Here is a 16,687-nt window from a genome sequence, read left to right as displayed (position 1 = left end):
TAAAGAAATAAATGAAAAAGTGGTTATAAAACTACTTGAGTATTTCAAGAGATCACTCGAGAAGCAATGCCATGCTTCAAGGCTTTCTGCTGAAAACAAGTAGAGACAGCACAGAAGAATATTGACAGATAAGACAATTTTGCTTGTTTCAAATGACTTAAAGTTTAGTACTGTCACCTCAGAGTACATGCTAAGACTTTCTGATACCAAGAGAAGCAGCTGGGATGTAAACCACACTAATTAGATGCTAGTTACCAATTTGAAATTGTTCCCATGCCTGATATGCTCACATGTAATGGAAAGCATGTGAAAGGAAATAGCTTATCTGCAGTTGATTTTAACTGTACTGCTTCACAAGGAAGAGGTCAGCTGCTTCAAGATTTCAGTGTTCTCCTGACCTATTGAAAAATGGGCTCATCTGAATTTACGGTGTTCATTTGGCTTTTTCCTCTGAAAAGCGGCCCCTAGGGTGACAGTTGAAGGTAATCAGTATAGCTACTTGATACCAAAATGTCTTTGATTTTTATTATGCTTCACAGCCTTCAGATGGAACATCAAATAGTGTTTTTTGAATATTATCCTAGTCCTCATATGTCAATATGGTTTAATCATCTGGAATACCCTGGTGATCAAGATCCAAAGCAATCTCTCAATTTTGCCACTTTGCATAGAAAACTCAAATCATCTATTCCCTTTCAGAGTTAACCCATGGGAGATGCAAGGTTTGGAACTAAACATTGCTAGAAAATGCTGCTTTTACAGTAAGGCTGTGATCGGGCTTGAGTTTTCTGGAGTTAACCTCCCATGGACATGATGTGGAACTGGGTGTACTCCATGAATTCCACTAGTCCTGACCCTTACTGTGCTGCAGTTACCCAGATGGCCTTGAGTAATGACTCAGGCCACACTGCAGGTGTGGCAGTGACACTGATGAAATGCACTATGGGCGTATTGCAGTTTTACATGTATCACTTGGGGCCCATCCGTTTCAGTGAGAGTGCTGTCACCAAGCGATTTAAATGTAATATGGCTTTATAGTCTTTACCTGATACTGAATGTACATTGGGAGCCTTTTACTTTTTTTAGTGTAAGGTCACTGGCTTCTGATCCACTGACAAGACAGAGGTCAAGCAGCAGTGCAACAATGTGCCTTTGTAGGGAGAAAGACTAGGTGTGAACAATATCTAGAACCCTTTTTTAGAACGCTTTTTTTTTTTTTTTTTGCCATTCTATGGGAAATGTCAGTCAAATCACATGACTAAGACAGGTCTTAGTCTTGTCATGTCATTTGGATAAGGGAGAAGGGTTTTCTTAGATGTACTGACAAGTTAAGGAAAAAAGTGTTTTAGCATCTAGATATTCATAGTCGTAGGTTATTATATAAACCAGACCGTGCTTGTGGGAGATGAAAAGGCCATATGTGCCATAGTTCAGGATTAAGATATACAAGTCTAGTGAAGTACCTCTAAATAAATGGGAGTGATAGAAAATACAATGTCACAGGAGAAATCTTGCTCAAGTTTTCTAAGAGCTATATTTCAAGCTGAAATAACTGTACTTCAGATTGAAATTTTCCATGACTAGAGGCCCATTGTAAATGGGCGAGGCTTTATGAGTCTTTACAGGAGCTCTTAATTGAATTTAAGGTTCCTTTGAAGAAAGAAAAGTATTTTGGCTAAAGTAGATTCCCTTGCTTAACAGTTGAAATAAAATTAATCTTAAATAGGATTGCTTTTGAGTCTTGGGATTTATTGCAGAGCACTACAGACTCATTGTCCAAGAATAATGGGCAGTAATTTCATAAAATAATGAGCTTATGGTCAGTGATTTTAATATCAAATTACTGTAGTGTATCAAATAAGATGAATTTCCAAGATTTACTTTCCCCAGTCTCTTAGCTAACCAGAAGGATGGTCTCTATGGCATTGAAAAATTGCTTGTGCTGTTCATTTCCTGTTATATTTTATCAAGCCACTTACCTAATATAATAAAAAATTGTTTCACTTTTCTCATGGAGTTCAATTACTGCAGTATTTTAAACTCATGGTTTGAACAGATAAGGGGAAATTATGAAAGGTAATAATGATTAGGAATAAAATCATTACTAATCACTAGGGTTTCCTTGATAGGGATAATGCTTTAAGCAAAAAGTATGTGTGTGCATTTCCAGCTAGGTTCACATATTTACAGTTCATGTTCTGATGTTTATCTCTGTTCTGATGTTTATCTATACCTAGATCATAGAATAGTTTTGGTTGGAAGGGACCTTTAAAGGTCATCTAGATCAATTCCTCCCGCAATGAGTGGGGATGTCTTCAACAAGTTCAGGTTACTCTGAGCCCTGTTCAGCCTGATCCTGAATGAAGGTTATTCTATCTTGATCCAGTCTTCTAAGTTATTGGACTCAAACCTTGGCTAAAAATAAGATTAAAAAATAGTGTTGTAACTGCCTGTCTCCTGACCCCTCTCTTAAAAGTGGTTGGGATCCCATGGGGCCGTATCCAGTGTGCACAACCCACACAGCACCTTGGCTGATTTGTTACTAAACCACATTTACAGCACTTCAAATACCATGCCCAGGTCTCATCTTGCCTCCTTTGAACTCTCTTGGCTGGAAAATAGATGCAAAAGGCAGAGAAAGCACTGTCTGTGATATGAGGGGAGTTATTATCTGTTGGTAATGTGTGAAGACCTTTTAGTCAAGCAGTCTTCTGTAACACTCTGAACTGAGAGCTGTGACTGTACTGATCTTCCTGTACAGTGACTGAGTCAGGAGAGTGTTGGCATGCCAGACCCTAATTTAAGTTGGGGTTTTTTTCTACATGGGATTTCCACAACACCTCTTTGATGAACCTGGGAACTTCTCTGTAAGGGAGCCTTTGGGGCAGGCAAGACAAGAGCAGGGCTGTTGCTGAAAGGCCTGGAGTAGAGCACACCTTGCTTTGTCGGGTGCTGCTCAGTGCATCTTGTCCTGGTGTAGCTCTGCTCAAGGCCTTCCAGGAGCTGTTATCTTCTGCCACACAATCACAGAATATGTTAAGTTGGAAGGGACCCACAAGGATCATAAAGTCAAACTCTTAGCTCTGCACAGAACAGCCCCGAGAGTCACATCATGTGCCTGAGAGCATTGTCCAGATGTTTCTTGAACTCTGTCAGGCTTGGTGCTGTGACCACTTCCCTGAGGAGCCCATTCCAGTGCCCAACCACCATCTGGATGAAGAACCTTTTTCTAATACCCAGCCTAAACTCCCCTGATACAACTTCAAGCCACTCCCACAGGTCCTGTCACTAGACACCAGAAAGAATCAATCAGTACCTGCCCCTCCTTTTCCCTCATGAGGAAGTTTTAACTGCAATGAGGTCTTCCCTCAGCATCCTCTTCTCCAGGCTGAAGAGACCAAGTGAACTCAGCTGCTCCTCATACGGCTTCCCCTCAAGACCCTTCCAATCCTGTCCTGAGCTACTGCTGGTATCCCACCTGAGAGGCACCAGGATGGGTTTGACAGTTCTTGGTGGCCTTAAACTGCCTCACCTTGCTCTGTGCTCCTCTTTACCTCCAGATGCAGCTCTCTCTGTTTCACCCCATCCTCCAGCCACCTCCCCTTAGGCACAACCCGTTTTCTTCCTTCATCACCAAGACAATTCTCAAAACAGCAAAGAGCAGGAGAGGGCATGGAAAGTGATCACAGAAGGCAAGGAAAAGGATGAATCACTGTGGCATTTAATGAATCATGTACATACAGTTTTCCAGGCTATTTTAGTTCTTATCTCAATGCATATATAAATATACTGTATATGTGTGTATTTCTGATAAGATGTGCTAAAGTCTTTCATATCTTTTTGTCATCTTTTGTCAATTTTCTTGGTTTAAAGTGGGAAGGAAACTGGTCAGTATTGTGAAATATTGGCGTATACTGGTGATATACAAAATTGGAATGTTGAGATCTGTTAATAATTTGGGTAGTTATCAAAACATGCAGCAGAAGTAATGGGAATAACAATGAAATAAAGCAACGTGAATTGATCAGCTGATTTTATTGAAACCTTCCCAACTCATTATGGGAAGCCCTGCTGTATGAAGGCTGTCTGAAGTTGTATCCTTAGTGACCAGCAAAAATATCCTCTGTGCGTGTGTTTGGATAGAGCTCTGTAAAATGTAAGGCTTGATTGTCTGATTAATCTCTTAATGGGAGACAGCAGCAGTGCCATGAGCTAGGCGACTGCAGAGGGCAGGCAGAGGGATGCGCACTGCTCAGCCACCTTGAAGAAATTAAGAGACAATTGTTAAAATAAGGGGGTGAAGGACGATGTGTGATAACTACCACTGAGGTTTGAGCTTGGGCCTGATTGCAGCTGGAAAGTTTTGTCAGTACAATAAAAGTTCTGCAGACAGAACATTACCCTTCTCCCAAAGGAAGAGTGCAGATGGGTGAAGTGATAACTATAGCTCAAGCTAAATGAAAATTGAAGGTAAACTGTACTCAGTTGTCCATTCTTCCTGTTCCCATAATGGTGGTTATAAACTGATTTATAAACAGCTAAGAGGTTGCTGGTTTGAAATTTAAGAACCCGCAATGTTCTTAGAAACACCTTGTGCTATCTAGCAATCAATGCGTATAATTCTCAAGGGCTTCATGAATCCAAATGAAAATTATGAAGTTAGAACTCAAAAGTATGAGACTGAACAGAGTTCTCATGTATCTGTCAGCATGTTCCTACTAGAATACCTGGCATAATAAGCAGGTCAAAAGAAGAAAAACTGCTGCTGTGCAACAAAGACACTAGAAGAAATACATCAGGCAAAAAGGCTGGCTTTTTATGACAGCTGCTTTTCATAACAACTGTTAACTTGGTATAGATTAAATTATGTTTACAAAAAGAAAAGTAACTTCTGCTTTTTAAAGAGCAAGAGAACAGATACTTGCTTTATGATTAAGACCATGAGGTATGATTCAGCATCACATTGCAACCTTAAGCACAGTTGTCTTGGTGGCTTCTGTAATCTTCTTCCCTCACTATCTCTTTTAGCTTCTTTTCTTCTCTTCCGTTGGATAAAGCAGTTCACAACACATATTAATTGCTTTAATAAAGTCATTGTTAAGGTATAAATAGGGCTGGAAGAGTGGATTCTTGCATTTTATCACTGTATGTTTCTAGTTGCTTTCCCTGGCTCTAACAACTGACTCATGTTGTTTTTCCATGCACATGTTTCTCCTACAAATAACCTCTTCCCCAGTTTCCCCCACTGAGAGTTAAACTATTGCTCATGCTGTAGCAGGGAGCTGCCAAAGAAGTAGCTGAGCTTGAAGAACTAAAGTGCTTTGGTTCTTTATTAACTTTATAGACTTATTAACAGCATTAAAATATTGTTCTATCTATACAATGTGTATCTTGATAAGCAAGCATCTTAATTTTTCTATAATTCTGTGAACCAGTTACTCCAGCAGGGTAAATGCCAGCATTCTGGAAGTTGCTATAGTCTCAAAGTCATCAGATGGAGAAAAACAAAAGGAAGTCCTTTCCCCCCCACCCCACCCTCCCATCCCCGCCTTCAGTTAAAGTATTCAGAGTATGGATTTTTTTTCTTCATACTCTATGGACTGGAAAATTTCCCCTCACCCCCACTTGCACACAGAAGAGTAGCTGAACCAGAGGTCATCCTTTAAGCTCCAGGTGAACTGGACATACATGTATCCACAAGGATTCAGTTAAGTTAGTTTACTTCCTGATGTTGTAGGAAATCCAGATGTTTTGCTGCTTGAGCTGCTGTTGTTTAGAATTAAGATCATCCTGGTATTAATGCCTTAATCCACTGTGGTATAGCAAGGGCTATTCCTAGTGCATACTAGCAAAACAGGTGGGAGAGGAAACATGAAGGTACTGAGTGCATGACTGTGCTATATCTGACTTATTTTTAGTCTGAAAATTTGTTCCATTTGAGTCAAGTGGGAGACTCCAAAGACTGGTTACAAAGACACTATTGTAATTTTACTAGGGCCAGGCTCATGGTGGCCTCAGAGGTATTCTGACTGAATGAATTTGAAGTTTGTTTTGGATTATCAAAACTCCACAACTTTCAATGGTTCACTGTATTACAGTTTCAACAAATGTAAAAGGTAGATTTGATGGATATGTGAAATGAGAGAGATTTTTTCTCTGCCTCTATCAAGAATTCAACACTCAAGAAAGAAAAACATTGAATAACTTAAGGAGAAAAATGCCTTCGGAGGTCTATATTAATCCAGTTGAATCCAAACATTCTTCTTAATACATATTATTAGTTCCTAAAAAAAAGCCTGAATGTCAATGAACTGACAGAAAAGAGCTGCATTCTAGCTATTTTTGTTCAGTTATTTTCCCCATCATGTGAACTTTGTTTCCTTGATTTAGCACTTTTCTATACTTAAAAAAAAATTTTTTTAAAAAGCTCCACACTCTTGCTTTAGGGCTCCCTGTTTTATTTCCAAAAACTTGGTGTTTGAAATACAAATACCAATGTAATATGCCACTGTTTTACAGATAGTTAAAATTAAAGGCATTAGAAGTATTTCTGTTGTTTGCAGTTCATATATGAACTTTTTCCAAGTTTATTTCTATTTTGTGTTGTCATTTCTCCTTTAAACATATTAAGTTTAATTACAGGACTAGACTTTTAACAAAGTAGAGTTTTAGCTAAAAGGAACTTGTGCCTTATCAGAGCAGCTGTTCACTAATGACCATGAAGAGTCTCAGCTGAATGCCTGCCAATTATTTTGATAATAGCATGATAAGATATTTATAAAGCTTTGCCAATATACATGTATGTTCCATCTGCCTCTAGTGTTGCTGGGCTTTTTCCTCTACTTCCCTCAGGAGGTGAGTACTAGGAGTGCTGGCTCCTTTGGGGACCCCTACATCACAGCTGCTCTCCTCCTGACCCACCTTTCCTTACAAGCCTCATCAGCCTTTCTTCTACCTGCTGTGAAACCACTGCAGTGGCATTCTGTGATGTGGTTATTTGCCCAGGCTCTGATCTGCTTCTGAACAGCAGCAGCTAAGCCAAAGGGAAAAGAGGAATTAAGGCAATTATAACTTTTACAACCATTCTTTTCTTGCTTTCAGCCCTTTAGTCTGAGTTGTGGGGGTAAGGAGAATGTAGTATGGCATTTCACAGGAGTGAGCAGATTTAGTTGAAGAGTTTTCTTGCTTTGAGTCCCTCTGCATTAGAGCTGTACCTCTGCTGCACCAAATGGTGTGGTTTAGAGAAACGAAAGACATCCTGACTGACAGACATTGAGTCAGCATAACTTGCATCATGACAAGATGAAAAGGTACACACTATAGATTTTAGCTGTCTCTCAGCCAAGAGTGGTCTTTTTTTTAACTGAGGTGCAGTTACATTCTGCGAGAGTGTTCTGCTGTATATGTGGGCAAAGGTGGGCAGGTTTAAGGTGTATCAGGGCCTCCAAAGAATAGAGGCATACCAGCTTGTGATACTTGACTTAAATTATTTCCTTAATGAAAGCTTAAAGTTTATTTCAATATTTTAAAGTTAATGAGACAAACATTTCACTGTTATTTTCCACCTAAATTGAAGTTTCACCACAAACTTGTTTCAAATTAGAGTTTTGAAACCTATTTAATTTATTTAGCTTTTAACTGTCTCTTCATGTAAGAGAATGCAAATCAGCAATTACAGTAGGGGCCTGGAGATTAGTAGGTATTGCAACAGACTTATAGGTTTAAAACGCTAGCATGTTTAGGGCATGTTTAACTAGAGAAAAACTTCTTCATGCATTTAAGCTTCTTGGCTTTTGCTGTTATTGTCCTGGCTATGATCCACAGAAATGACCACAAAAGATGCAGAAAAGAGAGTATATTTTCATTCGCCTCCAGACTAAGGAGGCTGCCAGTTGAATACAGAGGTGGCTGTAGTTTAGAAGGGAAAAATTGTTTTTTATGTCACTTCTGAAATAAGTGACTTTTTTTGTTTTTTTTTTCCTTCTCTTGCACTGCATGCCATTTGGGGCTGGAGCAGGAAGCAGGAGGTGTGCTTTCACAGTCCCCTTCCATACAGGGAAAAGTGCCAAGGTGCTCTTGCTCAGGGTTACACATGAGCCATGCATAATCATCCTGATGCACAACTTCTGTATAGAAGCTAAATGTTGGGTCATTTTTAATGTGCTGTAGAAGTCTCATGTGACTTGCACAAGGTCACTCTGCAGGCCAGAAGCTATTAGGAGTAAGAGCAGTGAATTCTGACACTGTATGGCTAAAAGACCAAACTGTGTCCCCAAAATGTGCATTTGTGGGGAGACCTTGTTCTGATGACAGTGTGCATGGCACAGAGCCAGCCTGCCTTCCCAAGCCCACTCAGGAGCTCTGGGGTGGTCATTGTGATTATTCATTATAACATTTTCTTGCCCTCAGTTGTTAATTGTCCCACTGTGATCTGATAACCATATTGATAGCAACAAACATTAATATAGGGCATCTCTCTCAGAATTCTCTTTAAGAGATTTAAAAAAATAAATACTGCTAGTGCAAACTTCTGAAAATAAACTGGGCTTGGCACAGGAATTACTGATGAATGAAGCTCTTTTATTTTGAGAGGAGTGAACACTTGAAGTCTGTTTTTATTTTAATGGAAACATTTTTTGTCAACCTGCCAATTCAAAATAAAGTTAGCAAAACAAACCTAAAAATAGTGAAGGTGTAGTACAGCTAGGAAATTGTGAAAGTAGTGAGTGAGCTAAAGCTAAATATCATATTTTGCCCATAGTTGAGCACTTTATATGTCTAAAAAAGAAATACATAATTAATAAAATATGTCCCAAAAGCTAAATGATTTGTTGGACATGGTTAGATAACTACATGACTGTATTTCAGGTAAATCCATATCTAAATATTAGCCTTCTCAAGAAGCGGCTTTAACTTCTAAAAATCTTTTTGTGGCTTTAAATTGTTGAGAAACCCAATCTACCTAGAGGATGAAATGGATAAGTTATCAGGAAGGCAAACTTGTAGATATTCGGCTTCTCTACTGTGAGGCCTCAAAATTAGATACATTGAAAATGAGATTATTATAGTTCAGAAGGGAAAATTAACTAAATCCAAGGTCCTGAAAGCTTCTAGCACTGAATGCTTAAGATATTTTAGTGATCATAGTAAGTATATGACAATATTGTATACTTCAGGACACTTTCATGACTTGTGGCTGCTCGCTTCCGTCTATTTGATTATACAGTACATGAAGTTTTACTTTCAGGCTTTTAATAAAGAATAGCGTCTTTATTCTCTAGTGATAAAAAGAATCAGATTCTTATTTCTCTAGCTTTTACAATATGTGTTTTTTAAATAACCGTGTACGATGGAGCTTGTGAATCTCCAGATCAAGAATGTTTTCAGACACTACTTGTTGATTCAAGTGGTGGTTTATGCGGAGAAGAAAACGTGGAACATGGACTCCATGAGGAAAATAATGAAACCTGCAAATTTAAAAATCTGAAATCCATTACTGGAGATTTTTAAAGATCCTTCTCCTTCCTCAGGCTCATTTGAAGCTTAGAGCCTGTGGACTGTAGGAGAGCTTGGTTTAGTCAGACAGGGAGAATAAACTGTGAATGTGGAGTAACTTGGGTGTAGTGGGGCCTTTAGGAGATACTAGGAAAAGAAAATGTGAATTTTTTGTCCAAGAAGTAAAGGTCTTCGTAATTTGCAGTGGCAATTTAAGTCTCACAATATCCTTTGTGGTCAGTACAGCAAAAATATTTATTTTGTAGATGCAACTACTTGTTTGAGGTTCCATCACCAGTTAGCAAAAACCAAGAGAAGGCCGATGGGTACAACTGAAGCTGCACTTTTAACCTTTCTGAACGAGCAATCTCCACCAATTGCTGCATCAACACTGAGATAAGGCAATAGATGCCTTACCTCTTCCTCTAGTTCTCTATTTTATGACTTCTTTCTCTTCCTTATTTCTTCTATAGAATATGGGAAATAAAGAATTCCCATTTATTGCTGCTATACTTCGTGACTCCTGTTTCCTCACATAGCTGCAAATCAGCTCAATTAGTAGGATGTAGGCCAAGATGTGAATGATGCTAAGGAGTCTGTGTTGTGGAAAGTCTGCATGAATTTGGAAGAAAATGGCTGAAGCTGTGCATGGCAATTACAAATGTTTTAAAAAATCTGCTCAGATTGGAATGTTTTACTTTCTACACATTCAGTTCTCTAGGAAATTATTTCCCTAAGTATGAACAGACATTTTGTTTTCCTGGGGAAATGTAGAAAGTTGGATTTAAGATAAGGTTGAGACCTGATGCCAGCTATGTCTCCAGATTCTGGACACTTGGTAAACTGTCAGTATTTAAACCAGAACTTAGAAGCATTTTTTTTACTTAAGCCTACAGTCAAGTTGTTAAAGGCAAGCTGAAAACCTCACAGCTTTTGTTGCATGACATGTGCAAGTTGAAAGGGATACAGTTCTGTGAATCTGTGGTGTAATCCTGATGAAGCTTAAAACTTTGAAGAGATGCTTTTGAGGGGAAGGGAGGTTGGAAGGGCACAGTGAGATCACTGAGATCTCATTGTGGGTTTTTTTGTGTCCAAACTGGTGAAAAGTAACTGTTGGAAGTTCCTAGCACTGTTTTGCATGCAGATGCCATCAATGTTAGCTGTCTTCCAAAAATTTGCATCTGCTAGCAATGAGAAGCTGTGCTTCATCCCTCACTTGTCTCAACCCACCATTCCAAGTACTGTTAAAGACCAACAGTGGTCAGCAGAAAGAGCTAGATTTTTTTTTTTTAACGGAACAGATTTTCATCTCAAATCTAAGTTTTATACAGTTGTACATACAGCATAAAACAACTAAGCCCCAGTAATTTATTCAGTGATGCCTCTGATTAAAATTTGCATTGCAGATGAGCACAAACCAATTCAACCTTTTTAAAAGTTGAAAATGACTGTATACCTTTATTGCTGTACTATTTAAGCTATTTGATAGAATCATGTGAAGAATCAAATTACCTTCTTCCAGGAGAACGTGGTGGAAGCAACCAGCCGAGATGAATAATTTCCTTGGACTGGCTCCTTCCAGCCCAGCCTCTAACATCCCTTATGTTCTGCCTTTTGTTAGTAATTTTCATCAAGACTGAAATCTAAATTCTTCATTCTGAAGTGCTTCAAGTTCTGGATGAATAATGGGAGTTGCCAATGGGTGTCCTTGGTCTGTATGGCTGAATCAGGTGACCTGTCTTAGGCTGGTTCTGGTGGCTCTCCTTCCTGAGAGGAGCCTCGGGAACATGCTGCATTCTGCAAAGGGTCAGCAAATAAAAACTGGATTGAAAGGTCTAACTGTACTTTTGAGTAACACATACAACCAGGATATGCCTTGAGATTTTGAAATTAATTTGTTTCTTGACACAGATGAGTACCAGCACTGCTGAAGTACCATAGAAGAGGAGCTGACACATGTAAAACTTGCAGTAGCAAATTTAGGATTTTCTGGTTCTTTAATTAGCTGAAGCTGTATCTGTAATTGGGATGAAACTAAGTCAAACCAAAACTCTGACTATTGTGAGCTCAGCTCAAGTGATCTCCTAGTATGTGGAAGCTAAATTATATTATGTAAACATCTTGCATATTACAGCATCACAGAATGAAATATGTTGGAAAAGACCTCTGAGGTCACTGAGTCCAACCTTCAACTGAACACCACCCTGTCAACCAGACCACAGCACTGAGTGCCACATGCAATCTTTTCTTAAACACCTCCAGGGGTGTGACTCCACCACCTCCCTGGGTAGCCCGTTCCAATGTTTATTCACCCTTTCTGTGAAGAAATTTCTCCTAATATCCAACATATATCTCTCCTGGTGCAGTTTGAAACTATGTCATAGATACTGCAAATATCTACGTGACTTCTAGAAAGCATTTCTGAAAGATCTAGATTCACTGATGTTCTGGTGATTTAGATCCAGTAGGATAATTTTATAACTTTGTTGTGTTGAGTCCTATTGCTAATGTGTGTGTTCTCTTCATTATTTCAGGAAATCTATCAGTGGTGTGGCTCATCATGCAATAAATACGAGCGGCTGAAGGCTACTCAGGTTGCTGTTGGCATTCGGGACAATGAGCGAAATGGAAGGTCTAAATTAATTACTGTGGAAGAAGGGAGTGAGCCAGACCAGCTCATACAGGTATTGTAATGTGCAAACCAGTTGCTGACATAGCTCTGAATTAAAAGTTTTTGCACCTCAGGACCTAAATTGGATTAGGCTGACACTAGGAATACAGATAAAGGCTATAGTAGGCCAATTTATAGCTTTTCCTTCCTTCCTTATCCAAGCAGTGTTAAGTTAATTGGTCATTAGAGTCTGAGATAATGAATCATCTGAGAATACTTTTACCAGAACTAAATGTTTGCTTTATTGAGTTAGCTGTACAGTGACTGAATTAACAGCATGCCTCATACCTGAGGCACACTATCTGCTCTGTGTGAGGAATGAGCATCCATCTGGGACAGCACCAAACAAGGAAAGACATAGGATTACTGTGGGTTGAAAGTAAGAAATGTAGCAAATTACATGTTGATGCAGGGGCCAAGCACACTGCTTTGCATACTTCTGCTCCTATTTCAAGATTGTATGCACCTAGCCTCTAGTAACCCCAGTGAGCCCTTTCCTTGTATGTTTACAAAGTTAAACCATTTACTTAAAACCCCCAGATTTCAGATACCAATGAGCTGATCAAAGTAGAGTGGAAAAAAATTTCCCAGGCCACATACTAATAAAAGCATTGTCACTTGACATTTGTGTCCTAAATTAAGCTTTTTCCATTGGTTCTAAAAAGGAGGAAGAGGGAAGCAGGGTCTCAAAGCAGTCCGTCAATAAAATGGACTATGTACAGCCAAGATATTGTCTTGTGCTCCAGATTAGGTTCAGGAAGTAAAGCCAATGGTGCATGCAGGTGTGCAATTATTTTTTGTGGTGCTTACATTCAGTGTGGTCATAACTGGTTACTGCCTGAGCAGCAAAACAGGTGCTGAGCTACCAGGCCATGGTCATGCTGGCTGTGGTGACCCCTTTGGGTGGACTGTCCATATGCTTGCAAAGACCTTTTTTCCTGTGCCTGTGAGTACAGATGTGGCTGTGTTCAGAAGTAGAGGAGGTGGCACCCAATGTACTGGAGGTTTTTGAAGGGGGAAAAAACCCAACCAAACAATCCTCTACCTGGTTTTTTACTTCCTTGTACAGACTTGTCACACTGGCTCTGATGCAGCACGTATTTTACATGTATAACTCTTTTGGAAAGAGCACAGGTTGACAATTAGATAGCAACCTCCTGCTCCTGATTTGAATCACAGCATTGGGTTGCATCCTGCTGCAGCTGCGTCTGGGTGGCACTGGGACTCTGCCCCTGGCCACAGCTGCTACTGCCAAGCCCATCCTGTGGGCCTCCACTGGAGGCTCTGCACGGAGCTTCTGATAAGCTCGTGTGTGACTTGGGAGCGTTGATCAGAGCAGCTCCCTCTGCTCCTCATATCTGGCTAAAGTGCAGATGCAGAGAAGTTGGACTTCTATGCCACCCCAGCAAGGACACGAGCCAGCTGCAGGCTATCTCCCTGCTGTCCCCCTCCATAGGCCCTGAGGGGCAGGGATATGCTGCCCTCACCCCTGCATCTGTTTGCCAGACTTTCATTTGTGTGTAACTGTTGTTTTGTAGCAACCTTGACACATGATTAAGAGCAGGAAAACATCAAGGTTGCATTTGGATACTGTAGTGCATTGTTCTGGTATCAGGGAATAAATTCTTTCTTCTCTTGTGCAGCAGTGTATGAAGAAGTTTCTGCTTTTCCTTTCAGATTGTGAATATAGAGGCAACAAAAATGGGTAGTTCAATGCAATTAAATTCATTGCTTTTATTGCCACCACCGTGATGAGCCAAGTTTGAGTGAGTGTGTCTGCAGTCAGGGATTACCTTCTAGCCTGCATTGTGCTAGCCCTGCCTTTGGAAATGCTGCTTCCATAACAGGGTCTGCAGCTCAGCTGTGGGCCAGTCCAAGCTCTGAAATGTGCTACTAATAAGTCATGAGGGTAGTTAACCTCACAAACATGTAAAACCTATTAATCCTTATTCCTGCTCAAATTGTATCCAGTTCCTGGTGCTCTTTGTTTGGATTTCTCCTTCCTCCCACAAAATTGTCTCTTGACTTGTTGTTACACTCTCCCAGGCTAACTGCTGTTGAGCTAAAATTGTGTTTGTTTCTTCCCTCCACGTCAGGAAGGGTGGATTTTTGGCATCTCCAGCTTTCTTAGACCAAGGTTGATTTATTTTCTAGGGAAAAGAATTGCATACTTTAAATACTCATTTTGTTATCCAGTATGCCACTGAAATCAGAATGAGAATTCCTAAAATTATTTCCTCTGACAAATGTCAGGAATGATTCCCCTTCCTGTGAGCTAGAAATCTGCTTCCATATCAGTGGCCAAACTTGCTCATGCAGTGCCAGTAGAAGCTTCAGGCATGGGCTGACATACCCACCACGAGTACCAGCAGAAAAAGCCAGCAGTTATCTGACTCCTGCTCCATAAGCAGAGTTGTGACACCCAACCTGAAAATCAAGACTTCAGTGCCTACACCCCACCATGGAGGCAAGGCACAGGCTGGCTGAACTAACCCTGCCACACTTCTGTCCTGCCACAGGAGTAGCAGAGGCAGCAGTGCTGTGATGAGGAGTGCTTCCCAGCCAGCCTAGTTTCCTCCTGGGAGCTGTGGTGCCGTGGGTGAGCTGAACTTGTCTGACAAGGGCAGTTACCTGCTCCCAACTACCATTTTTAGCAAGAACTGGGAACTGGCTGCACTGCTTGAATTTGCCCATGGGAGAGAACTGTCTGGAGCTGCTGTAGGACTGGATGAATTGCTGTGGCAGACCAGCAGGATACAGCTCGCTCACCCTGGGAAAGGAAAATTACTAGAAGCTGGGTATGTGAGTAATTTTGACAGCAGCAAGCCACCACAGGCCACTTGGGAAAACAGAGTGACCATCCTGTGCTTGCAGTCTGGAAACACAGCATGTCTGGAAAGCTCAGACTTGCAGTGGGTGCGCAAAATTTCTCATGAGATACTTCAGGGATCACTAGAACTCTGACTGTGAAGACAAGGCAGAAGATTTCTGTCCAAGCACATCAAATACATTTATGGATCTGGCTTCACCTCCATGTTTGCATTTTAGGTGAGGTACTGACAGGCAGGTTTAAATAAGCAGTGTTGTATAGGGTTGCTGCCTTGGAAAATTAAGAGATAAACAGACCACCTTGGACAAATTGCTGCCATTGCTGTGACTGGTCACCAGTCTCAGCAGAACACAATAAAATTCACCAGATGCCAGCTCTGCTCTGATTTTCGTGTGTAAACAGCTGAATGATTTCCCATTCTGCTGAATCATAGCCCTGAATGTTTGATTTGTGTTACAGGAATTTTTTCACCTTCATGGGACCAATCCAAAAACAACTCTTAGCAATGCTTGACAGAGTTTGGTAGCTGTAGAGTGACCATGTTAGGCTTAGAGCTACCTACACTTCTTTTTTTTCTTTTTTTTTTTTTTTTTTAAATCAGGAAGACTAAATGTATGATTTCAAAGATAACCTAAGACCAAAATCCTCTAGTGTCAGTTGCTAGCCCTGTCTGCCCCCTTGGGCCCACTGTGCTGACACTGATACTCATCCTTCTGGCTGCTTGCAGTGGTAAGCAGAGATCTCACAGCACCTCTTTTGGATACCCAAGAGATCCCTGAGGACTGAGAGAGCAGCCAAATTAATAGGCAGCCATGCTCAGGATGGGCAATTTTCTAACTCTAGCTGGAATCTCTGCTCTAAGTTTGAAGAGAGAACAAAACTGGAAAAGCTGTATTTTAAAAAAAGTTTACCGTAATCTCGTTATTTAATGTTGTGGAGTAGTGGCAAACTGGAGAAACAAGGAATCAGAAATGACTGTATTTGTGAAGTTTTCTAGTCAGCCAGCAAGCTGAAGGTGCTTGCAGTAATGCAGGAAACATAGAAATTCAGTTCTAAGTCACCCAAGGGAAAGATGCAAAGCATCCAATCCTCCATTCATAATGCACCAATCCCTTCATCTGGTGTTGTTAACTCTAGAGATGAAGTAGAGGGGAGGAGAAAGTCTTAGTATACTTGTTTTCCTATATTGTTGTAATTTGAAATATTAGACACCCTAGAATATTTTTATATTGATAGTACTTTCTGCCTATATAGACTCATCTCCCTGGGATACATTTCAAGTATGCCATGGAGGTGTATCAGGCTGTAGGGTATGAGAGCCAATGGAAAAGTAGGATAGACTGAGTTTTACCTAAACTAAGTGTTGAGCCTGCGTCTGCCCCTTCTAGTTAAACATGTCAGATTCAGCTAACAGTTGTCAAGATGGCTCTGTTTTCTCGGAGCCTGTCTGATTCATAGAACTGCTTCATTGTTCCCCTACAAATTATTCCCTTAAAACTGCAGCTCTTGGTACTACATGATTGCTGTGCATTTTACTGCTGAGACTTTTTGTTGTGGTTTTGTAAAGGTTTGTGATTTTCATGATTGAAAACAATGAAACCTGAGAAATGTGACAGCTGAGGTCCAAAACCACAAGAAAATGAATCATCATGTTAGTATGCATCTTTGGAATCACTCCTCTGCCTTTAAAT

General features: G+C 40.3%; 1 protein-coding gene across 2 annotated transcripts in view; it reads left to right on the top strand.

Moving 5' to 3' along the window:
• SCIN (scinderin) overlaps positions 1-16,687 on the top strand; it is a 73,272-nt gene that overhangs the window by 29,854 nt on the left and 26,731 nt on the right. For both annotated transcript variants that reach the window (XM_042043372.1, XM_042043373.1), the window contains exon 4: positions 12,030-12,179. In XM_042043372.1, coding sequence (XP_041899306.1) covers positions 12,030-12,179 — 150 coding nt within the window. The remainder of the gene's footprint in view (positions 1-12,029; positions 12,180-16,687) is intronic.

This window comes from Corvus kubaryi, unplaced genomic scaffold (genome assembly GCF_017639235.1).
Source record: "Corvus kubaryi isolate FWS band 111438036 unplaced genomic scaffold, C.kubaryi_AGA036_p1.0 37398, whole genome shotgun sequence".
Taxonomy (NCBI): Eukaryota; Metazoa; Chordata; class Aves; order Passeriformes; family Corvidae; genus Corvus; species Corvus kubaryi.
Note: the sequence above shows the minus strand (reverse complement) of the source record. Positions and strands in the feature narration are given on the sequence as shown.